This window comes from Colius striatus, chromosome 2 (assembly GCF_028858725.1).
Source record: "Colius striatus isolate bColStr4 chromosome 2, bColStr4.1.hap1, whole genome shotgun sequence".
NCBI lineage: Eukaryota > Metazoa > Chordata > Aves > Coliiformes > Coliidae > Colius > Colius striatus.
In genome coordinates, this window is record NC_084760.1 from 82,685,525 (window position 1) to 82,711,460 (window position 25,936).

The 25,936-nt window shown below is 40.3% G+C and overlaps 1 protein-coding gene across 2 annotated transcripts in view; it reads right to left on the bottom strand.

The window, feature by feature from the left end:
- The window catches only part of EPAS1 (endothelial PAS domain protein 1), a 79,203-nt gene extending 70,583 nt beyond the window's left edge, over window positions 1-8,620 (bottom strand). For both annotated transcript variants that reach the window (XM_061991308.1, XM_061991309.1), the window contains exon 1: window positions 8,309-8,620. In XM_061991308.1, the coding sequence (XP_061847292.1) occupies window positions 8,309-8,334 (26 nt within the window). In that variant the 5' untranslated portion in view covers window positions 8,335-8,620. The remainder of the gene's footprint in view (window positions 1-8,308) is intronic.
- Between the last annotated feature and the right edge of the window lie 17,316 nt (window positions 8,621-25,936).

The window sequence follows — 25,936 nt, forward strand, 5'->3', positions numbered from 1 at the left end:
GTTTTGGGATCAAGGCCTCAAGGCTTCATGGTATATATAGTATTTTGGTTCAGCAGATAAAGAGTCTTCCTGAAAGGAAGACAGGAACTTGAGGTCAAGCCACCAAACCAGATTCATGTTTATGTCTCATGGCTGTCAATAAAACAAAATTGACATGGAAAAAAACTCCAACTGAGCTAAATACCAGTAAAAAAAAAAAATCTTTAAATTAAAGAGGCTAAAGATTACTTAAGTGTCATTCAAAGGAAATTGATATCATCCAGTTTTACATCTATAATACAGTGAAACACAGTAATTCAGAAACTTTACTAAAATTAAGCCAAATCTGAAATGTTTCATCAGTCTCCAAATGTTTTGACAATTTCTCAATCCCATTCCTTCATTTTAGTCTAACAGTAGCTCTTGTTTCTCTTGTGCTCTGGAAAATTACTTTCTAAGAAAATATTTATTTTTTGCAGAAAATATTCACTCAACCAACTACATCTGCAGCTCTTCCAATGCTCTGCAACCCATTGTTCAAAACTTGCACCTTATATCTTACTTTTGTTTGCTTAACTCTAACCAAATGTGTTTTGATATATTAGATAATGAGTAACAAATATTTACAATAGATTAAGTTCACGTTTCAGTAGTTCCAAATAGTTTCTAAATGATCTTGGTAATCTTACTACACATACACCTACAGACAGACTGCTTGCTATCAAGTGCCATAAGTTACACCCACATTATTCATGCATTAGGAGAGTTGCTCGTTTTAAAAAACAAAAACCAACTACCAAGCACAACAAAGCACACAACCCTCCCCATATCCCTTCTAATTTTAGCCTCTCCTTAGATAATACAATTCCATGAAACAAAGAGAGGGTCAGACTGCTTACACTCTTCCAGCTCCAAAACGTTATTTGTAAAAGTAGGCGAACATAAGCAGAAATTAACATCCAGATATAAAGGGATGCTGCATTGTTTCAGCTTTCTGTTCTGCTGGGGATGAGGATGAGGAGGTGAAAGCAACAGAGCAGCAGTCTGAGGGGGGCAAAAAAAAAGGAGCAGATAATGGAGTGCCCTGTGGGAGTTGGTACTTATGCCTTTTCTGTAAAAAAAAAAAAAAAAGGGGGGGGACAAGCAAGCACCTTCACCCCACATTCCCCACAGGTATGGCTCTGGCTTCCAGGGACAGCCTCCAGGCCAAAAGCAACAATGTGGCTAAGGCAAGTTACACTGGTCATGCAGCTTTAAAGGTGAGAAACAGCATCTCACAGGATATATTGGTCATCGGTGCAGCCCTCTTGCAGCAGGAGAGAGCTAACACCCACAGCAGCCTGACAGTGTCCAGCAGAAGGTTCTGGTTTTTGTGATTTTTTTCCTCTCAGTTCAAAAAAACTTAAGGCAGGTTTGACACCAGCACAGATCAATAAGAAATAGCATCATCATCTGACCACTATTTATTTCATAAATACTTCATTTTACAGATCAGAAGGACTGAAGCAGATACTTGCAGGAGAATCATCATTTTGCCAACCTCACCTTCATCTTGGTACACTGTAAAATGAGCACTGCATTTTTAGACCCAATGGTGACCTAACTGCCACTACACTTACTTGGGGAAAAATAGCTGGGAAGAGGTATTAGGTACTGTGAGTTATCTTAAGATCATGGCAGGGCAGTAACTCTTAAGCTTACTGATGATATGGTAAAAACCCAAACAAATAAATTCCAGCCAAATCCCGTAAACGGCCATAGCCCACTTGTTCTCCCCATCACAATCCTTCTTTACAGCCTGTCCACATTCTGGCCTGGGGTTTTCATTCATGTTGGTTCACAGTCAGGATATACTGACGGGCCTCAAGAAGTAAGGGGCTGGAGGGGTAGTCAGTCACAGGCAAGACTCATTTTTAGAGATAGCATTTACTTCTCTCGTATCTCGCTGGAAAGAGCAATAAACTGTTGAGATATTTTTTGTAAAACTATCAGTTTGGTTCTACAGATACTCCACAAATACTTGATACTAAATAATGTTTGCTTTAAAGCAGATCACTATATGCATGCACTCACATCAGAATGGAGAAGAAGCATTTCTAACTTGAGAGACAGTTCAACAAACTCACATAGGGAATGAAAAATGTTAAGGATCCGTATTATCCCGGTTTTGTCTCACTCTGAGAGCAGAAACAAAATAAAAGTGTTTTTTCCTCCTGCCCAGATGCACAGAACGTGTTCATAAAGCTGCAATAAGCCAGTATTAATAGCACACCCACAGGCTAACATAAAGCATTCGTAAAGTTTCAGAATTTTTCAGACAATCTTTTTGAAGGCAAAACCTAAACATTCCCTTAATCAAAGAAAACTGCTGATTCTACATATTCATACACAGAGGAAGGGTCTAGACCAGTGCACCTGTTTGACTGAAGTTCAAACGTAAAAATTCAACTAAAGTAACTTTGCTTCTTGTCTGGCAAAATATATTTGATGAGTTTCTATAGAATGGAATATTTAATATTTTCTGTGTCATGTAATGCAATGGACAGAGAAAACAAAATGGATATGTTATCCAACTCTAAATTCCTTGTAATAACAGTCAAGTAAATTAAATTACAAGTCTAACTGTTTTAAGATCTAAATATGTCCATTTAATCAGAATTTATTATAGTAGATTTTGTTTCAGCTAAATTTTCCAGACCTAAATAAAGTCACAGAGAAAAGAACCAAAATCATAATTAGATTTGAGCTCAGGCAGTAAAGAGCATAATTAAATGAGAACATTAGTTATTTATCAGCCAATTTGCCTACTATACTTTCCAAATGCACAGTGAAATACAGCTTCTCCTTTTATATACTTCAGAAGTATCCTTTATGAATAATACTCTTATAAATTTATGAAATCGGTTATTTTTCTTATATAAGCAGAGAAGATCTTACCCTCAGCAGATAACTACTTTATTATATTGCTGTTTAAGGAAAAGGAGCACAAGAATGATAAATTACGGGAAAATAACCACCTTACTTGCACTTTCACTCAATTTTAGAGAAGGGTTCTGTCAACCTTGTGCCAGCTACTAGGAGTAAAAGTATTTATAACTACTAAGCTATACATGACACTATGAACAGCATTTCATAAATGGCTTGAGAAGGAATAAAACCATTCCATATGTCTATATTCCAAATTATTTTTAAATACAATCTGCCATTATATTGCTTACGTTTATTCTCTTTTTTAAAAAGGTTATCCATTTGAATACAATAACAAAAAGTTCAATACTTGAAGAGTTCTGCTCCCACCATTCCTAACAGCAGCTCCTACTTGGAACCTTAAAACAAATATACTTGATGTTTGTGGCTCCAACATAGTAAAAAACAATACAGAAAGGTAGAGAGATTCATTTTTTATACTTGTGACAGGTGTCCTAAATTACTCAATAATAATCCCAAAAATCTGAAGTATAATCCCAAAACTCCTACTTGCAGACTACTTCCAAGATGCAAGATATTCCCAGTGACTGACAAAGAATAAACATGATAGAAGATAGTCGACACCAGAAGATGAAGTAAAAAGGACATGGCAGAATGGTGCTGTATATTAAGAGGTGTTAGTTTTTTAACTTCCTCTTGGGCTTAGTGGGCAATAAAGCTGGTGAAGGGTCTTGAGAGCAGGTCTTATGAAGAGTGGCTGAGGGAGCTGGGGATGTTTAGCCTAGAGGAGAGGAGACTGAAATACAATCACTCTCTACAACTACCTGAAGGGGAGTTGTAGTAAGGTGGGGGTTGGTCTCTTCTCTCCAGTAACAAATGATAGAACAAGAGGAAATGAGCTCAAGTTGTGCCAAGAGAGGTTTAGATTGGACATTAGGAAGAACTTTTTCACTGAGAGGCTTATTAAGCACTGAAACAGGCTGCCCAGGGAGGTGGTGGAGTCACCATCCCTAGAGATGTTCAAAAGATGCATAGATGAGGTGCTGAGGGATATGGTTTAGCTTAGTGATGGGCCTGGCAGCGTAATGTTAGTGATTGGACTTGATGATCTTAAAGGTCTTTTCCAATGTAAAGAATCACAGAACCATAGATTCGAAGTGCTACACGTGAGCAGAGCCAGCCCTTGCAGAATCCCTGCAAAGAACACATTCTTGGAAGCCAAGGTAACTTTGGAAGGACAGTACACACCAGGAAGCACTTGCATTGCATACTGTTCCCGCAGTGAAAGCCATTCATCCAGCTCTCATGAAGCACAAATACTTCAGCTCTATAGAGGTGAAGCCACAGCAGTGGGGGACAGCAGAAGTCAAGCTTTCCAAAGCAGGTCAGATGCCAAGTCAGAGCTCAGCCCAAGCTCTGCTACATGCCAATGCAGTCAAAGGGAGACACTGAAGCACATGTACAGCCTCGTTCATGTGTCTAGTAGAAAAGCCCTTTCCACATCAGTGGAAATACAGAAAGGGCAACAAATGCAGAAGCCAGAAAGAGTAAAGCCAAAGGACAATAAGTGTCCAAAGTCATTCAAGAAGACCTGCAAGCTATGAAGTGTCTGAAACATAAGTCTAAGCTGCTTAACGTTAATATACCGTAAACATGTGCTAAACGGCCCAAACAATAGATTGTTTGTCATGAATTCATAAGATCACATTTCCTTTTGATAACTCCAAATAAGAAAAATTCTAATGGCAGAGTAAACATAGAAGCAAACAGGAGTAAGTTAAATACGTGCATTATGCATGGAGAGATATTAAGCAATAATGAAATTTGATCAATTTTGTTACAAAGTCGAGTAATCTGTGCAATAGTCTGTGAAGGAAAGTGTTCAAAGCTCCATTAGGTAAAGTACATAACACAAGGTTTACAAAAATATAAGGAATAAATGATGTTAGTAAGTGGATAAACAAGATAACCTAATTCACTAGCATCATAGAATAAGAAGTACTGTACCTGCCAATAGTGACGTACCTTAAACCAGAAAGCATACTGGGTAGAATAAAACTGAGGCTATGTTTCCTGAAATCTGCAGTTTAACACCTTGGCACATCCAACGCTCACATTTCCTAGCACTTCAATTACATCCCTCAAGAGTGAGCGACTACCTGAGCTCCCTGAGCGGTGTTGTCAGGACCGTTTCCTCATCCTGAGGAGGAACAGCTAAGAGTGATCTCAACTTGGCAGAATCACTCTCCTGAAGTAGAGGTCACTGACATTTGAGGTACAAAGTGTCTCATTAGAGGGGCTGAACATCTAATAAAGCCTGAAGTGAAAGGGTAATTAATTGAGAGCAGTCAGTTACCTAGTCAGTAACTGAGAGGAATCCTGTTTGTTTACCATCTCTACCAGAAGTTAAAACAGATTTACACAACATTACATCCTTAGAGTCACAAAACAGCAGTGTATAATCACATAGCCAAGTTTCAGACTTTTCTCAGACCTATGCTGTTGTCCATCCAGAACAGACCTTTTAACATACCTTCCATTCATAATAAAATAACTTCATCCCTCAACTCAAAACCACATGATGACTAAAATACACACTGAGATATTCTACAAGACTGCCTTAATTCATTTGAGACCTATGTACTATTCGTCATGGTACTGTACAGCAATCACTTTTTTTTTTTCCCCCGTAGCTTTCATTATTTTGCTAAAATGTGTTTTACTCTTCTACTCCTCCTTTTCTCAGTTTCCAATTGCTGGCATTCTAGGAAACATCAGATTTGTATTTAAGACTGTGTAGATAATGATTTTTTAAAAAAGAAGTTAAATAATAATAATATTAATTTCAACTCACTATCTTGGACTAACTTTCAATGTGAGAAATCCACCTATAAAAAGTTATACAACATTCGTTCCAAAGGAAGCAAGTACTCTTTTCTATTGGCACAGCTTTAAATGAGAATCCAAGGATGCCCTTCAACTTAAATGGACCATTAAAAAAAAAAAAAAATCAAAAGATTATCTTCTGCAGAGCATCTGTTTAACAGTAAGAGAACTGCTTCTCTAAACATATGTTCCAGAGCTGCCTGCAAACCTGGTAAACCACATTACCCCCACCACCTTTTCTCCCTGAAATTGATTTATAAATGCTATTAGCAAGTCAGGTTAGACTTCCTAGCTATATATCTGGATAGAGATCAAGCAAATAATACAACAACTGTTGAACTCAAGGCAATAAATCTATTCTATGATAGCACTGGAAATATTAAAAAAAAAAAAAAAAAAGTCTTGCTTCAACAAGCTACATAATGTATGTCCCCAGTAGAACCCATGAAGACAGGGAGGCAGAAGCAGGCTATCTTAAATCCCTCATCTGGTACTCCCCCAGGTATTCCACAAACTAAAATTTACACAACAGTCCCACGAATCACATAACAATTAGGCTACTTCAGAGACAGACAGAAAATTGTCACCGGAATGTCACAAAATTTACATAAAATCAGTAACAGAGTCGGGATTAGCCTTCAAACTTTAGACCTGTGAAGTGTCTATGTTGTATCTGAAGAGTATTTCCACAAAGCACTTTGGCATGCTGTCCTGCAAGATTAGGCGGTGCTCAGTTCCTCACTGAATTTGAAAATAAGAGGTTAAAACTGAAGAGATTAAGCATGCCTCATTAAAAAGAGGTGATACAATGAATGCAGTGTATTTTTAATATGCACTCATTTCATTCTTCTCATTCCTGTAAACTACTGTTACACAGTTTTAGAACCGTGTCATACTGTACTATAACTTTTTACTCTCTTGTTCAACACAAGAGGACAGAAAGTGTACCCAATATTTTATACCCTGCACAGAAGATTGATACCTAGAACGAAATACACTTGAGGCAATTGTTTAACCTTAATATGTTAGTGTTTTGCTAAACTGAGGCTAACTATATGGAAAATGCATGGTTTATACTACAATACTTCCCCTATTACATCGTCACAGTGTGACTCAATAAAAAAGGAGCTGTTAATAAACCAAAAAAGTGTTTAAAGTTTAGTGTCTCATCAACAGGGAAGTACACATGACAAATACCAAGATAAAATTCTTAGTCTGTAAATCACATCGTTTATGAACACAATCTACAGTCAGAACAGCAACCTGAGTCAATACACCCACCCGTGTGACTGCCTGTTGCATAAACCAGATCGAATAAATACCCTATTACAAGACTTAGTAGACCTTTAGTCGTTTGCTTAGCATTCACAATGTCAATGCCCTCACTCATCCATTGGAACTGTTTATAGGCTTGGAGCCACGGCTAGATATTTCTTTTCTCAGTCTCCACTTGTAACATCTGTGTTAGTGATCGCGAGTTTTACTTTGACGTTTAACCTCATGAACCAACAGAAAAAGAAACTCTTTTGATGCAACTACAAAGAACTAGTAAGTTACTTTTATTCCTTTTGGAAAGTTCATTATGGCAACACAGAGACGTCCAGCTTCACATCCTCTTCAAAGCACAGTAAGAGGCAGGTGAAGCGCCCTGCTATGCACATCAAAATAAACCTCGCGATCCGTAATACAGGCGCTCCTCCGGCTCGCAGCCCTCTAGGAAAGCGGGCTGGCGGCTGAGGAGCTTCACGAGCCTCAGAAGATGCGAGTCCTTCGCGTGACGCGGCCAGCTTCTTGTACTGGAGCCAGAATGTATAAAAATGTAATAAGTTTTATCAGTTACTAAGCGTTTACATAGCCTGTCCATTACATCCACTTCATTTTAATTATGAAACGTGTTTTGCTAAGGGTGCTACCTTTGAAACCCCCGTCCCCAAGTGAAAAATAATTTCCTAATAACTAGGTCCTAACAAACACTAGACGAATAAGCACTGCCGTAACGTGCACCGAAACTATCTCGCAGGCGCGGAGGATCCGCACCATCAGGCTGGCCGGGGGACCCGTGCCTCCCAGGTGCACTTGCCTGCCCGCAACCCAAGCCGGGCACGGCCGGGGCCGGGGCCAGACGGCCGCCTTCGCTCCGTGTGGCAGCGGCTACCCTGGACGCGTCGACCGGGGCAGGAGCCGCTTCCCGCGGCGGCGGTTCCCGAGCGCTGTTCGCCGCGGTGCCGGCCGGCGTGGGCAGCTGCCCCAGGCAGGCGCTCCTCGGCTCGGCGGCCGGTACGGGAGTCGCTTCCCCCGGCGCAGGAGCGGGGGCTGTTCCCCCACCTCTTCCCGCGGGCTAGGCGAACTAACTCTCTCCGCAGCCGGTCCCTCCCGAGGGTTTCGAGCCCTCGCAAAGGAGCCGCGGCCGCCCTCGGCCCCTGCCCGCGGGGCGTCCTTCGGCCCCAGGGGGTAGCCGGAGGAGGAGGACGAAGCTGTCCGAGCAGCCCGCAGCCCTCGCCCGCGGCCCCCTCACCTCTTCTTCTCCTTGTCAGCTGTCATCGCGGCGGCTGCCGGCTCCTGCGCCTCCTCTCGGGCCGGGCCGGGCTCAGCACCTGCCCGCGGGAGGCTCCGCGGGCGGCGGGGGCTAGGGTTCGGGGGTCTGGTTCGGCCGCGTCGCCCCCGAAGCGGTCGTACAGTCTCAGGACACTGCCGAGGATTGTACGGCTCGCCCGGGGGAGGAGGCGACGGCGGCTGCGGAGCAGGAGCGGCGCGGCGGCGGGCTGTGCGGCTCGGCACCGCCCGCAGAAAGTTCTCACTTTAAACCTTAGGGCGCCGGCGGCCGCGGGGGCAGGGCCGGCCCCTCCGCCCCGGACCCGGCCGGCACGGCCCGGCCCCGCCGCCGCACCGCGCGCGCCAATGGGGGCCGGCGGGGCGCCGCCGCCGCGCCCGGCCTCCCCGCCCCCGGGCCCGGGCCCGGCCTGGCTGCCCCGGCCCACGGCCACCGCGCCGGCCCTGGCGGGGCCCTGCGCCCGCGGGCACCGAGAAGCCTCTCGCTCCGCCACTGTTTTGTTTTTTCTTAGTTTTTAAACTTCTTTTCTTTTCTCTCCCCAGAAGGCGTTTTCACCCCAGTGGTTCCCAGTGCTCCTCGCCGGTGCCGTCTCAGGGGCGGGGGATCCGCGGCACCTGCCCTTCGTCGCGGGGCCGCTGCTGTCCGCTCGGGTCGTGGGAGTCCCGGCCTGCAGCCCTACTTAGAAAAGGGGTGAGCGGGCCTGCCGTAGTCCCGGGGTGGAGGATGTTTGTAAAACCTCCACAGTTATTGAAAAAATAAAAGTCAGTCTGGCGCTCCTGGTAAGAGCCGTGCAAACTCTAAGAGGAGGCGCTGGGGCTGTCCCCAGTGCGTGAGATCCCCCTGCCCCAGCCCCGCTGTGTTCGGCAGCAGCCTGTATAAAGCAGAGGGAGAGCAGTTACGGTTACAGGGATGTGCAAAGGACCGAGAAGACTGCACCTCCGATGCCTTGATAGTACTTCCTTACTATCCCTGCTTTTTTCGAGGGTTTCGGAGTTGGTTTGTTTTGGGTTTTTTTAGCTTTTTTTTTTTTTTTCCTGTCATAGTGCATATTGCAACTCACACACTTTTAAAACTTGGGCTTGTCGACGCCAAATGAAGTACATCTGTGGAAAGAGGTGCCAAAGCTCATCTCATGCCGGCACCTGCTATGGTTTGCTTCAGTTAAGATCAGTGTCAATAAAAAAAGAACTCTCCCTTTGATTTTTATTTGTTATACACCAACGCAGTCAACCTTGCTAGGCAAGGGATCGGGGCAATTTTTCATCACTGTTGAAACTGCAGTATGATCTTCAATGTTTTCTAAGGCTTACTTTACTTTTTCACATCTCAAACCAAAATGCACACCTTTGCATTAACATACACCAGATTTCCCATAGTTCTGGAAAATGGATATACTGCTCATTTTACAAAATGAGCTAGAACTAAATTTATTTCTTGGCTATTGGAATTTGAGCACCGTATCTACACCATTTCATAGGCTGGTTTGTGTACAATGGGTCAGAGGGGTTTTGTTTCTTTTGTAACATTCGAATGTTGAAAGAAACGCATTTGGGTTTAAATTTGCATATTCTGCTAACAAGTCTGAAAAGAGCTACACATGCTTACACAGCAACAGCCTAATTATGTGGTAAAGGGGTGGTTGGTGGTTTTTTTCTTGTTATACAAGAGAACCTAAACAAAAGAAACCCACAAATATTTAAAACCTAAGTAAACTTAGTCAAACAGAATTTGTGTATGCAGGACTAAATTTAACCTTCTGGGAATAAAGAGAATGCAATAGGATCAAAGAGCCAAGTCACTCATTTCCTAGATTAAATAGACCTCTTCATCCTTCATTGATCTCTGCTGATGTCAATGCTCCTTGTTGTGTCTTAAAGCACTTCACTTGGATAAACAGCTTGGCTTAAAAAAAATAATCAGGCAACAAAAGCATTCAAAACCAATGCAGTCTAAACCAATCAGTAAATTTCAAATATTTCACATCTAGCCCATGGACCTAAAACTCTTGTTGGCTCTGTCTTACATTGGTATAATATAGTTGATTAACAGTCTAAATCTCTTGCTCTCTTGACCAGTGAGGCCTGAAGGTGCCATGACAACAGAAAAATTCACATCTGAGCACCACTCAAGAACCACCACCTGTCCTCCTCTGTGGAAACAGACCCGTGGGCTTCAGCACAGGTCAATGTCTTGCAAAACCAGAGTCTTGCTGCATCAAGAAAGTGAAGCAGGCAAGACCAAGTGATTCTTACAGCTCCCTCACAACTTCAGTTCGCTTTTATCTTAGACGTATAACTCAGAGAAAACCTCTGAGAAGGGGAAAAAGTAGTCAAGAAACTTAATGAGCTGAACTTAACAGGGGTTAGCTTCTCTGTTTTTTTTTTTTTTTCCCTACACCAAGATTTCCAGTGGAATCAACATTGCAGATGGGGCTTTCTCACTCTTGGTGGCCAGAGAAAATACAAGAGATTATGTTATCTACTCTGTTCTGGAAGCTATAGGAGATGATCCACATTGCTCATACATAAATTATTCTACAGATACTATAGAAATAGAAAGTCTTTGCTTTCCTAAAAACAACTTCCAGGTGAGGTATTTGAAAAGAGTAATTAACATCTGCTGGGATAGCAGATTGCTTCTTCAAGAGTCCTTTAATTCTACAGAGGACCAGTTTGTTAACTGCATTTGAACTAGTCTCCAGGACAAAAACAAACAGAAGGCTTAGAAAAATAAAACAGTAGTGCATGAGCAATTTTCACAACCTACCCTCAAGTCTAAACTTCACTGGGAAATTAGGAAGTCTGCACATGGTAGTGACTGTGTCTTTGGTGCTCAGCTCACCCTTCTAATGTTCCCAGGTAGGAAAACACCACTATCCAAACAAGATGCAGGCAAGTTCCTAATTACTGCCATTTATTCTGAAACAGGCCACTGATTTAGGACCAGTTATGCTACATTGTTTTTTCTGAGCATATGCATATGTATGTAATCAACCATCCAAATCAGAGCTTGCACCAGTTTGAACGTACATAGCTATCATGAGTGGAGTGAAAGTAATTGTAGTACTCTGTATTACACGTGCATGCCACTGGTGCCTGTATTGGCTGAAGAGCATTGGAAAAACATACAAAAGTTTGACACTGTACAGCAACTAATACTCCAGAGTAGTCAGAAGAAAACATGGATACTCCATCCCTTGTAGGGGAGACATTAAAATTAAAAACAGGTATATAAAACAGATTGTTGAGAGGACAAAGTACTTCAGATTCATTGATAATCACCATTTGGTTTCTTTGTTTTTCTAGCTCCTCAATACTGCAAGTAAGTATGACAAGCAAGAAGTTGATGTTTGTAATAACAAACACATTAAGGGAAAGAAAAGGGGAGAAAGGAGAGCCCTGTTATTGGTACACAGCTGATCCTTTGAAGGAAAGAGACAGGATTCTTCACTTATTCATACCAGAATAATTTACAGCCACAGAACATTTGTTATACACCATAACAAATGAGAGGGAGAAAATAGCAAACTTTGGGGCTATCTTTTTTTATCACGAAAGAGATGATGAGGTAGACAAAACACAAAAGGTCCATGGGAGAAAGTGGGGACCACTCAGATGGAGATATAACTGAACTGTGGTGAAAGGGGTTGGGGGGAAGTGTTGTTCTTTGTGCAACTGGTCACACTCACTCATGCCTTCTTTCATATTTACACATGTGCACCTGTGCCTTGGTAAAAATGCAAACTCAGGAGACATGCTGTTTCTCCACAGTGGAACCAGTCACTTGGCAGAGTAGGAAACAGCACGTGAGCTAGAACACCTGTGGAGCCTTTAGGATCCCTTTGTCTCTTGCTACAGTTTCATGCTAGAGTGAGAACTTATACAAGAACTTATATTAAGACCCATATATTGCTTTTACACAGGAGCAGATATTAAGAATGACAGAAAACAGCACTACCCATTAGCTTACACACTCTATAGGCAGTACTGGACTAGCCAGTTAAAGTGTAATTTTGAAGGAATACATAAAGATGTCTTTGAAGGCTTCCAAATACGAAGTGCAGACCTTCAAGCAAGGCTCACAGATAAGCTCCAGAGTCATTGATTACTTACAGACACATTCCAGACATTTCATCCATCAGACTCCTATGAAAAAAAAGACATGATGGCCAAAATGTTGGGAATGTACCTGTAAATATTAAAAGGCTTAAAATTACTCAGTTTATCTTTTAGGGGATGTCTTAGGCCTATCCCAAGGAAAGATAGTAAAACAAAGAAAGTCTAATTAACTTGTATGTGTCGCAATAGAATTAGTTTAGGAAGAAAAGCAGTTATGAATAAGGATACAGAAAGACTCCTACCACATCACTGGAAACTATCATTTTGAAATTTTGGGAAAGCTGAACCAAGAAACCAAGGAGAAAACAGATGTAATCCAGTTAGTTAAAGGAAGAAGGCTTTTGTTTTGGTATTTCCCTTGACCTTCAATAGCTTATTATTTAGAAACACTATGTGTCACAGTAACTTTTTTTTTTAATTGGTCTGCAGAGACTAAAGACTGATCACATTTGCTAAGCAGGAGCCTGATTCATCATCTAGAATGCAAACAACTGCCAGGCAGCCAGGGCAACCACTCAGAAGCTTAAAGATTTAGGGCACATGAGAGACTCCAGCATATTTTTAAAACTCCTGAAGAGGAGTGAGATTAATCTAGGAAGACAGCCTTTTACTATATAATTTTTGTATATAATGCAATAATAGTCCAATGAAAATAAACTACGAAGCAGACATTGCCCTCACTTGCCTTTATTTAATTTTCAGGAATTCTGTTGCAACACTTCTGCAAAGTAGACACCATACAGATATAATACTAAGTATTACCTCCTTTTTTATTTTATTTACTTCACCCACCATATTACTCAGCTCAGTGCTGGCATGGGGCAGAAGAGGTCTGCAGCCTCTTCCTGTTCCCTGACAGAGAAGGAAACACAGATGCAAAATCACCAGAGGCATGTTTCACTGAAAGCCAGCAAAAACAACAGTAACATTTAGAAGATGGGAAGGGAAATTGTTTCTCCGTGTGGATTTTAAGAGCCAAATTTTGTAGCGATATTTTTAATACTTGTCACCTCCTGTCCCCAAGAAACAGTTACCATAAGAGGAGAAAGAGGAGCAAGATAAACAAGAGCAAAATCACTTTGCGCAGGATGAATATCCAAAGACGTGCAAAGCTGTGATTGAAAATTTTTGCAATACTGAAGCTGATACCAAGGCCTAGTAGTTAACATTCAGTCACTCAACAAATATTTATTTAGAGACAGTGTAACATGCCCACTGCAGAACTTTGAGTTCTGAAAAGAGACAACAGGTTTTTAAATTTTGTTCTTGCTTTAGGAACCGTAATACTAAAGACATTGCAACTCTTAATCTCTGGCATTTATTTCTAGAGGGCACACGGATGATGCTCAAGCCTATACTGACTTTCTGTATAGCAGTGAATTTCCCTCTAATATAATCCCAGTGAAAATCCAGGTTAAAAACTAAACTGAAGCAACAAGACCTCTTCTTAATCCCAGCACTAAATGCTGATTTAACCTTAATCCAGACAAATAGACTGGGGCTTTGCTTTTATTCACCAAAGACTAATTTGCTTTCATGAAGATCTTGAAAACAATCATTCTTAAATTACTGATGTTTAACAAAGCCACTGAACCTGTTAACCTTGTGGACACTTGTCACCTAAAAAAGGTGACAAAATATTGTAAAACTGCAAAACATCATAAATTCTTTAGGTGCTGCAATACCAAGTACAAAATCTCTGCTGAAAAAAAAAGGCCTTTTCTGGGTGCAGAAAACTGTCATAGAAATATAAATTCCGTATCACTACCTCATTTGAAAGAATCACATGTATTGATGGAGCTCTCATCTTTTTCTTTTGTCCTAAAGAAAGGTAATTTTTTTTACTGAGTGAGGTCCTTGGTGAGTGAGATCTGAGCCCAAAGGTACTGCTGTACAACTCCCAAATATTTCCTGGGTACTATAAAACTTTAAGCCATCTGAGGCAGTCGTAGATATCCACAGTGGATAAGCATAACCAAGTCTCCCTTAGCTCCCTCTAAGTTAATAATGAAAACACAACCTCCATGAGAGGGTGACCTGGAGCAAGAGCCTGACTCGGGTGCCATCTGGGACAGCCTCTATCTACCTTGCACACCCCCACTGCCCAGACAGTTTAGCTGCCTACAAATTTCCCTCTCAATAGACATGAGATTACAGTGAACTATTTAAAGTGCTGGTAAAATTCACCTTCTTCCCTTTCACCCTGAAAATTTTCTATTTCAGTGAATCACTCTGAGATTTATTTGATACAGGACCTAGTATTTGTTTCTTAGGTAGATCTGCTCCTGAAAATACTTATAGGTTGTCAAGTAACGATAACACAAGGTAACAGTACAAATGATTCACATACAAACAAGGAGTTGGATAGCTATCTCCCCTTTTCCCCAAAGCCATCTCCACACTTTCTGATTTTCTTTGACATCTATGTGCTGTGCATGAAGCACTTGTTATCTATAATGACCCTGGCTGTGCATACTAAGGGACATTTCATTGCACTGTAATGTGTAATTTATGATAACGTGCCATTTCACTGGGAAAGAAAAAACTAGGAGTGAACTGCAACTATTACACCTTAAGTCATTTATTTCTGTGGAGAGATAGATTTCATTTAATTGCAAGTTCTTTTGGAAAGGGACTGCTTTAACATTCTCCAAACCCTTAACCCTTGTGTTTCAGTAGCCATAAGAATCAAAACAAGAAGGCCCATTACAGCTTACTGCATATTATTGTTAATAATGAACTCAATTTAATCTAGCAGTGAGTTTGCTCACGCCATATACATTCAAATAAGAGTTTGTCATCCCATTTTTGCATATTCAAAATTAATATCAAGCATCAGCATCCCTAAAAAGGGTAGATACTTATATTTCCACAAAGCCAAAGCTGGGGACTACATAAATAACCTTACATCTCACTGATTCTAAGTTACCCTTCATTTACATTGCTTCAGACAGCTACAGTCAGAATTCACATATCTGAAAATCCCATTCAGTAGCGTGGAATCTGAGATATTATTAAACATGTTTTTTCTTCTTTCTTTACCAGTGACAAAGGAACCGGTCCAATGATTCACACTGCCTTTAAAAAGCATTTCAATTAATTGCAGAATCTTCTAAAATCTCTGAATCTCCATCTTGTACAAATTTGTTGGATCTCTAGCTACCCTCTGCTTCAGAGTGGTTGTAACAAAAGCATTTGCTCAAGCTATGGGAGTTGTTGACTTATTGATTTTTATAAACATCCTATAGACAAGGTAAGTACAGAAGCCAAAAGAAAGAACAATGTTTGGAACTATTTTTCTCTTCAGACAGCAAGGCTTCAGGAACACTGCTAAACCCTCCGATCACATTTTTCAAATAGCGGAGCATGTTAGGCCAGTACAGCCCAATATCTTGGCCAGCCTGACAGGCTCAGCAGGTTTTCTCCCTGAATTGTCTCACCAGTTCCAAGACAAGTGTAGCAGAGTCCCAGACATGCCTCGTATCAAGAAGCGAACAAGGAGCGACATGTGAACACTGCACTCAAGTTTACAAGGATGCAGGGGGAAGTTTTGCTGCAAGAATCCTACAGAACATCAATACAAATGATGAAACTGAAAACAGGACCTCCCGCCCCCTCCTAATTAATGTTAAATGCATCTACATCAGCCCATTTGAGACATTTCCCATCATCAGCGCACATTGTTTTCATTATGCTAAATGATCGCTGGGGGGACTTTTGTAAGTCTCCACTGACATCAGTTTTCCATAAAACCAGCAGGATCTGGAAACCACAGCACTCATTGCTATTATCACAAGATTTCAGCTCAAAACTAGCTTGGATATCAAAGTTTTTCCCAAAACCTACCCATTTCCAAACACTGATTGCACAGAGCTTCAGCTGGTTATCCTGAGGTGTGTTTTATTGAAAGTCTCTCGAGCTGTGTCATGTAATGCATCTGAGACTCAAAAGAGCATCAGACAATCTGCACATATCACATTGTCAGAAAAATAAAGGGACATTAATGGTTTGTAGCAGTGTCCAAAGACAAGGTAACAACTGTGAATCAGTGTTACTTAAAGAAAACATGAGTTGTCCTGGCCACACAAAAAAACCTGAGTTTAAGTCCTTCATTGACTGGATACTCATCATTTGTTTTAAGGCATGGTGCTGGCATATTTTAATAGTTACAGATGCATTAATGAATTCAGCAGAGTTCTCCAACAAGCTGAATTAACTCAGAGTTCACATTATTAAACATCACTTTTAATTTGTACCTAAATATTTTTGTTTACATATTTTATTTAGTATTCATTTCTCTGTTTATGATTTGTAGTTTTGTCTCCTGAAAACATTCTGGAAGAGAAAGATGCTTGTGAATGGATGCTTTTTGATGGAAAGAGTAATTTTTTTGCAGTCTGAGTGCAGGGAGCTTGAACAGATGTTTACAATCAAATTTAAAACTACTTCACATTTAAAATACTGAATTTTTTTAAGAATTTCTTTTAACCAGAAAATATTGCATCTCTCTACCACACAACCTGAAATACTGAAAATACTGAAATACTGCCTGTTCTGTAAGGCAACTTTCAGTTCTTTTCCAGTAAAACTTGGCAAAGAAATGAGAGAATTAATCTCCCAAGAGATAAATAAATAAGCAATTTATGTCAAAATACATTTTTTAAAATAAATAACAGAGACAGATTATGCATTATTGAGATCAAAGTACTGAGGTTGCAAGTTATGCTGCTCAGCTCCTGGCATGAAGCACGTATTGAAGGCAAAGTAGGACTAGTAATCTCAGAAGTTGACATGTGTCCTTCTCCCAAACGTATGTGGGCTAACTTGCACTTACTAGCTGAGATTTGCGGTCCATAGACAACACTCCTATTAGCTTCGAGCAGAAAGCAGGCTGTGAGATAACCCTTTTGTGAAAGTTCAGCCACAAAGAGGAAGAAGATGGCGAAAGAGAGAACCATGAAGTACTGTTCCGACCAATCAAAACATTCTATGCCTTGTAAATGGGTTTTGGGTTATTTTTCTCTTGGAATTTCTCTTTTTCGCCTCGTGAAACCTGAGTTAATGTTAATCTTCATGCTTTAGAAAAAGTCCATAAAAGTGTCCTTCAAAAGAGTTAGTTCTGCCATTTCAGCGGGGAAAGGAGGTCACATGCCTCTTCTGGAGTAACAGAGAAGCAAGTGGGATTTTCAGTAGTTTGAGGCTGTAGCCAAGCTGAGAGGAAGCAAAGGGCTCTTTAGGCTTTGCCACAGGACTCCCCCCTCTCAGTGAAACAGAAAGGTTCCCATGTTTTTGTCTGCCATCCGACACTGCCAGTGTTTTTGGCTTAACTAGTTTTTGCCCGGCAGGAGTCTGCTGATGAAGTGCCATCTCCTTACTAGCCTTTAAGTCCTCAGCCTCTCTCCTACCTCCTCCTATCTTCTCCCACAGACCCATGCCAGACTCCCTATTCACAGCTCTTTCACCACGTTACTCTTCATCTTTTTCTCAAACTGACAGTTCACTCGAAATGCTCCATTTAAAAAAACAACACAGATGTAATAAATTAATAGATAATAAGCCAGTAAAACAGCATATCACAGAGATTTTTTTAAATTTATTTTGGACAATTCTTGGCAAGAATCCACCAGAACTCTTCTTCAATGTTCTCATGTTTTATTCTCTCAGTTGAAAACCTACACTAAGTGTGAAATGGCCTGACTTCTACTACCTTTAACGTTACATGGTTTTTGAAATTAGTAAGAAGTTTTTTTCAACTTCATTCCATTTTTCCTGGAAGATAGTCGTGATCTACAGGCTCTTCAGGCAGCTTTGTCTCCCTTTGTCCCACTACAAGCAGTTTTCTCCACTTTTAATTATTCCCAGATGAATCTCCTGCGAGTTCTACATTGGACTAACTGGAAAGTGCCATAAAAGCATCTTTGTAAAATACAGAGCAAGTGTAGGTTTTGTTGATACTGCTCAAAATTCTTCAATTCTTAAATTTAAGGACCACATTAGTCTTTGGAGTTATAAACACACTAGATACTGAGGGTCAGTAAGTTGTCCAGACAAGAATCATTAAAGTGCTGTCACAGTCACTGCAGTTCAGATTTGCACAGTGAGCAGTGTTCAGCTTCCTGAGCACCTCCACCACTTTCCTTCAAGTACTGCAAGCCTCCACCGTCTTGCAACCTTTTCATAGGATGCCAACCCTTGTTGGCTAGCTTTGTTTACTCCATTAAAAGTAATCAGAATTAAGTGAAGAACTAAGCTTTACCAAACCATTCTAGAAACACTGTCCTTATCAGGTACATTATGAGAACTGTCAGTCATGTAGTTTTAATACACTATCTTCCAATAAATTCAGTCACTCTAGTTTCTAATTTAAACAATGTTTTATATTAATCAAAATGTTTTACAGGAAACAGAACATGTTACTTAAACAGTCCTGAAAGTTCTCTTGATTTTGGTTAGTGGGTGTAGTTTAGACCAGAACACTATTGTATGGCAGTAAGTTCATTTGTTCGTTCTTTGCCAGATTTCACTTGAGTTTTTGTTGTGAGTGATACTGAAACACTTTTGATTTTATCCTGTGATTTCTATGTCACTGTGCCTCTGAAATAAAGACCACAAATATAAATGGTCAGCCTTGTAGCACTACTGCTTATTGTTCTGTTCTTACATGTAAGTGAACTAACATTTTCTTCATTCATATTTTAGAATTCCTTTCAGCATAGGCTCTACCATTCAGAACTTTACTAATGGCCCTACCATTTTCATTCTCTTGTCTTGCAAGTTCTCTGTCGTTGACAGCCTGATCTGCATCTATCATTAGTTTTGCCTGCATTGGGCACTTTCCTTAGTGCCTGTAGTACCTTACTTCTTTGCTACCTGCAGTAGCTTTTTAAGCACCTAATAACACTTTTTAAAGAAAGTCTCACTGGGGTTAGGAAAACTATGGGTGATGACTTCAAATTATGAATCAGACAGCTGATCTCATTCCAAGGAGGCCAAAGTGTGTTACACCATTGTTGCATCAGCATTTGCCAGAAGCCAGCTGTGAGTAGACTGCTGGTACAGTGACAGCAATGGCAGGGATTACGTGTCCTTTAGATTACAGACAGGATCAGTAAGAGAAGTACTTCAGTTAAATGCTCTCACCTACATTTGTCATGGAACACTTAGATATTGGCCCAAATCAAACTCAGAACCCAAAATGGTTATCTTTGAGAGCTAACAGTGAATGATTAATGTGCCAGAGAATGGGAAGAGGCAAACTTGGTGGCTGTTTCTAAGAAAATGGGTGGCAGGGTCAGGGGGTGTGGGGGTGTGTGCAAGGAAAAAGAGATGTTCAAATTTCCAGACTTAAATCCCTAGAAAAATGACAGAGTAAATAATTAAACCAATCTTCTGTGAAAGGAAATGAAGGAGTTACTTTTGATCTATCAACAACAAATCTTGCCCAACCAAATTAATTTTCATCTGTAACACAATTGCAGGCCTTCTAGGTAGGAAGCAATGACTATTATATCTCTCAAATTCTGTCTGGCAAGTCACAGAATACATTGATGCATCCTTTAATTTTTGTCAGTAAGCCACTGGATATAGAGTTCATGGGTGTATGTTGGATGATAGTATTAGAAAGGAAAGACAGTTTTGACAAACCTGGAGAAGTGGGGAAAATCAGGGAATTCAGTAAGAAAAAAATGCAGGTTACTATGATAGCTGACTGCACAGATAGAGTGTGAAAAACAAGGAAGTGAGTAAAAAATTGTTCAAGAAAAAATTTGGAGACTATGAGGTGGATGACAAAGTGAGCATAATTCAGGATTTCCTACTCTGTAGTAGCATGGTAATCCTTGTACTCAGACATTCATGTAAGAGTGCAGCTCATAAGACATGAGGAAAATTTCTGCCACCCTGGTCAGCTATAAGGCTGAACTATAGGTTTCCTGAAATGTAGTGCTCAGAATTGGATGAAGTTAGAGAAAGACTAGAAGAGATCAACAAGAGTGGTCAGAGGGCTTCAGGGTGACCAGTAAATGCTGGTCAATAACAAATTTCAAATATCAGAAATCTTCTGAGAAAAATAAAAAAAGGTAAGAATTGAGTAACCATCTGTTGTGGTGACAAGGACAGACTGAGACTGACACTTCTTGAGCACAAGTTTTATGAGGAGCAGTTGAGGGAACTGGGGCTGTTTAGCCTGGAGAAAAGGAGGCTATGGGGAGACCTTATCACTCTTTACAATTACCTGAAAGGAGGTTGTGGCAAGGTGTAAAACAGTCACTTCTCTCAAGCGCAATAAAACAAGAGGAAACAGCCTCAAGTTGTGCCAGGAGAGGTTTAGAGTGGATATTATGAAAAATTTCTGCACTGAAAGGGTTATCAAGCACTGGAACAGGCTGCCCAGGGAAGCGGTTGAGTCACTATTCCTGGAGGCATTTAAAAGATGTGCAGATGTGGCATTTAGGGACCTGGCTTAGTGGTAGACTTGGTAGTGTTAGGTTTACAGTTTGACTCGGTGATCTGAAAGGTGTTTTCCAACTTATATGATTCTATGAGAAATCATACAGACTTGGATTTTGGTGAAAACTAACTTTACTAATAGGAAGAGTGAGCCATGACTGGATATTAGATGAAAACTTCTCAAAAACTAGCTGATGTGGACAGACATAAGACTGAGGGACCATCTCTTGAGGTGCTACCTTTAGTCCTTTTTTCCCCTGCTGCAGTTGGCATGAGAAGGCCAAGATGCACCAACATGAAAGTGGCAAAAGGTATACATTAATCTTATGATGAAAGAGTAATTAGAGACACTATTTCTAAAGTTTTCCAGACCCTTAAACACCAGTGATCTATGTATACAGCAGACATAAACTGGCAGCATATCCCATTCCTTTTCTTTTATAAAGGTGATCATTACACCTAAGTTTCAGTAAATCAATAGCAATTCTGCACAGTGAGCACCGTACTCAGTCACTGGAGGACTAAAAATCTATATAGTTGTGTAGTGACTATATGTTGTGAGACATCTAAATAGTTTTAGATATATCACTTTGTTCATTTTCAAAATGATTTTGATATTCACATGCAGTAAGAGATAAAAATTTAAGTGAGCCAGGAATCATAGAATGGTAGGAAGACTCTTTCAGTCTATGCCCCTATGAAGTAAAGAATATTGAAATGGTTTACTTACATCACTAATCTTGTTATTGTTGATAAATTGCTTCTAAAGCAAAAGTTACATGAAAATCTCAACTTTCTTTAAAAAAGGTTTCTAAAGCTGCAAGTTTTCCTCTGAAGCCGGGAAAGATGAAACAAGCAAAATCTCAGGAATCAGAAAATAAACAACGGAGGAAAAAAAAATCCCAGGCAACAGGAAAAAAAAGCAACAAGAAGAGAGCCATAATATACTCACTGCAAGACAACTGAATCAATTATCATGAATCTGTACAAACACATTTCCAACACAACTAGCAACAACAGCACAACTTGCTTTTTCATGAAAGTATGTAAATATATTGAAGGAAGGTTTTTTTTCCCTTATTACTCTCCAACTAGCAATTTTCAGGAATCATTTTCTTGTACTACACACTGATGGCATCTTCAAATAACAAAAATACTATTAAGCTTATTTTTACTACATGAAATGCACAGTTGTAGGGAAACAGTTTAAGATAATAGATCTGAGGCACTCGGCTGGTACTGGAACAGCAGGAGAATAGCTATACTGTTTCACACATTTCTAAGCATGTCGAAACAGGTACTTGACAATTTCTAGCTTCTGCTTGAGTGAGCTGCAAGGTGTTGGAGACGCTGAGGAAGATCTGTTTTGTGTTCTGTGTGACCATACCAAGTAATCTGATTGCATTGGAGAGGGCAAGCAGGCAAATTTCAAAGTGAGAGATATGCATGCTCAAACTTTCTGAAGCAATTCAGTATTTCACAAGAAGGCCAACAGAAGTGTACAGGCAAGAAGTGTACAGTGTACATTTTCCTCAGATGGTACAATACAGTAGTTACAAAACCAGTCATAAGCACTTATCACCATTACGGTGCAGAACTACCTTTTAGCAGAGGTGAGTAACGCTAAAAATAACTTCAAGATTAGGTTTTCTTGTGCAATTCTGGCAAGCCATGAATAACTGAATTAAAATTGCCTGGTTAGCTTTGTCAAGGTGTCAGTCAGATTTCCTGTGGTGCATCAAGAACAGTGTGGCCTGTAGATTGAGGAAGGTTCCGCACCCCTCCCCCCACCCCGCCCACCACTCTGCCCTGAGAAGGCCACATCTGGAGTACTCTATTCAGTTCCTGTGCTCCCCAGCTCAAGAGGGACAGGGAACTGCTGGAGAGTGTCCAACAAAGGATGACAAAGATGATCAGGGAACTAGAACATCTTTCTGGAGAGAGGAAAGGCTGTGAGACCTGAAGAGTACTGAGGGAGGGATCTTATCAACACTTCTAAATACTTAAAGGGTGGATGTCCAGACGATGGGGCCAGTCTTTTTTCAGTAGTGCCCAGTGACAGGACAAGGGGTAATGGGCACAAGCTGGAATACAGGAACGTGAGGAGCGACTTCTTTCCTGTGAGGGTGAGAGAGCCCTGACACAGGCTGCCCAGGGAGGGTGTAGAGTCTCTTTCTCTGGAGATTTTCAAAACCCACCTGGATGTGTTCCTGTGTGACCTGATCTAGGTGGACCTGCTTTGGCAGGGAGTTGGACTGGATGAGCTCTGCAGGTCCCTTCCAGCCCCCAACCATTCTGCAATTCTGTGGTGCCTGCCTATTTTACTGCTTAATGCAATAATGGAAAACTGGTTTCCAAGGAAAGGAGCACATATCAATGGGCTGCTATTCTTGGGCATAATGTCAATACCACTGCAGGGATTTTGCAGAGAGAATATCAGTCTTGGAGACTTCACAACTGGTCTCACAGTCTCTTTGCCATAAACAATTATGAAATTCTAGCTGGGACTAATCCAATTGCCAGCCACCACAGCAGGTAGAAGCCAAGATGAAACACATCTCTCTGTATTACTATGATGTGGCATGTTCTGGTTTCCAGTCAGGTTCTCTTTTTTCAAAGTCAATACATTTTTAGGCTTTGTATTATTACTATCTCCACAATAAACATTTATATTATCGAATAGAAAATATTTGAAACCTGTGAAGAAAAAAATCCAACTTTTGCTAGAACAGCATCCAATCTTTGATGCAAATAACTGCAGACTCAGGCTCCACCTGGTCCTGTATGCACAAGGAGCAGAGCCAGCGGAGGGAGGAAGTCACTACAGCTGGGCTGAGAGAGTCCAAGGGAAGAAAAGGCAGCAGTTGTGCTCCATTGAAATGCAGGCTGCCTGCCAAGTTCTCCAACTGCACCAGGAAGTATTTTTTAATCAATTAAAAAAAAACTGGGGGAGGGAGTGTGATTATTAGAGGGCAGTCTCTCTAGCTATTAATCGACATTTTCCTAGAAGGACTAATTTTCCCTTAAGATATTACTTTTAAATGGTTTTTTGGTAGTACAAAAAATTTTGAGTAGTTCAACACAGCTGTCTCACAAAAGTTCTCTCTTGTTTACAGTACATTTAAACACTGTCTTAAACACTGAAACAGAAACAGGCATTTAAATATGTTACCATGTTTTTCAGAAATGATGACTTATTAACTATTTCCTGACACCTTTTACATTATGTTAATTTGCTTTATCTTGCACATCTGTCACACCTCATCCAACAGACAAGAAAAAAAAAATTAAACAGAGTTACTCATGCTTACAGGTGGACAATGTAGCTGACTTTAAGATATAACAAGTCAAATATTCAGACAAATTGCAGAAGTTTCTCAGGAGCTATCTATGCAACATATCTTACAGTCTTTACGTTCTAAAACAAATTCTCTTCATCACCTTATTTCTGTTTGTTTGTTAAAAGTTCTCATTTAGAAATTAAAAAAAATCAGAAAAAATCATTTAAATTAATGATCTATCACAATAATCCTTCAGTATTTTGACTTGTCTAATTTAGGTTTATCTTCAAATTTGTTTCCTTACACTATTAGCCAGTTAGCACAGGAACAGCAACAGATCACAGGTTTTAACCCCTTCTCAAATGAAAATAACAGGCCAGAAGATTCTTGTAGACCATGGTGGGAATTAAATCAAACCTAAGTAGTACCCTGAAGAAACACAACTTCCACAGGCAGGCAGCACTGCCAGTCTGTGTGCTCCATCAGCACACAAGAAAAATCTTGTGTAAAAGCTTATCGTGAGACATTCTGACAGAGATTTGGATTAATTCTATCATAATACTTTATTCCCAACATTATAATCAAAACTGTAAATACAGACTCCATCTAAAAGCAATGGCTTCCAATAAAAATATAGACTAAATGTTTGTACATGTAAAGCATTAACAGAGGCAGAAATTGGGTAAGGCAACCAGTTCGTACAGTTACAGTCTAAGAAAGCATTTTCTTCTTTATATATTTGCGCAGGTCTCACTTGCTAGTTTCTAGCAGAGGAAGACTGAACACATGTAGATGCTCAGTTTCTGTAGATCGGGTGCCTATTTTAAAACCCACATCATGACATATGAACTCAATTGATTTATGCTAGCTTAGGGTTTCCTGGCCTGGAAAAAGTCTATATAAAATACTCACAAGACTGAAGTACAAACATAAATCCTCTTCTTCCACATCCTTTTGAACAAATACTATGATTTTCACCTGTTTATAATATCATGATATGTCACCCAAGAAATCAAGGGAAATCTCACAAGTATGCTCCAAACCAATCACTTCATTTTTAACTTGTGTTTTATTTCAAGTTTTGTTTGTATTCATTAGATATACCACCACCAGCTCACTCATAGTAATAAAAGTAACCCCAACAAATTACAAAATCAAACAAAAAAGATGCTACAATGTGCTAGAGAGGTGCTTTGAACCAGAGAAGCTGCTTGTCATGGAATTCCTGATCTTTCTTCTTTTCAAAATGCAGAAGTCTAAAGCATTGTTAGCACCGAGTTATACAAAGATACTTCACATAGAGAAGTATTATTATTAGTAAGATGTATAGCTTACCCCTAAGTTGGAAGTATTTCAGCTGAAGGCCATAGAAATGAGATACTTGAGTACTGCTCTGAATTAAGGCCTATACACATACAAGAGTCCCTCAGCTGCTCACATCTTTGCATTTTGCATACACCACTCATACACGCAGATTGTTAGAAACACAGGCCTCTGTTTTGAGAAATATTTAAAACCTTATTACTACCAACTCTGATTAATATAGGCTAACTCCAAGAGCATCAAGATGAGAGTTCGTACAAATTTCACTGATACTGTAAAAAGCTCTGGCTTGGGAGTTTTGTTTCTTTCTTTAAATTATGTGAACATGTGGCAACATATACTAGGAAATGCACATGCATGCCCCAACAAAATCCAGCCCCTAGTGTTCTTGTCTTCCATGCCATGAATCCTTTTTCCAGGGA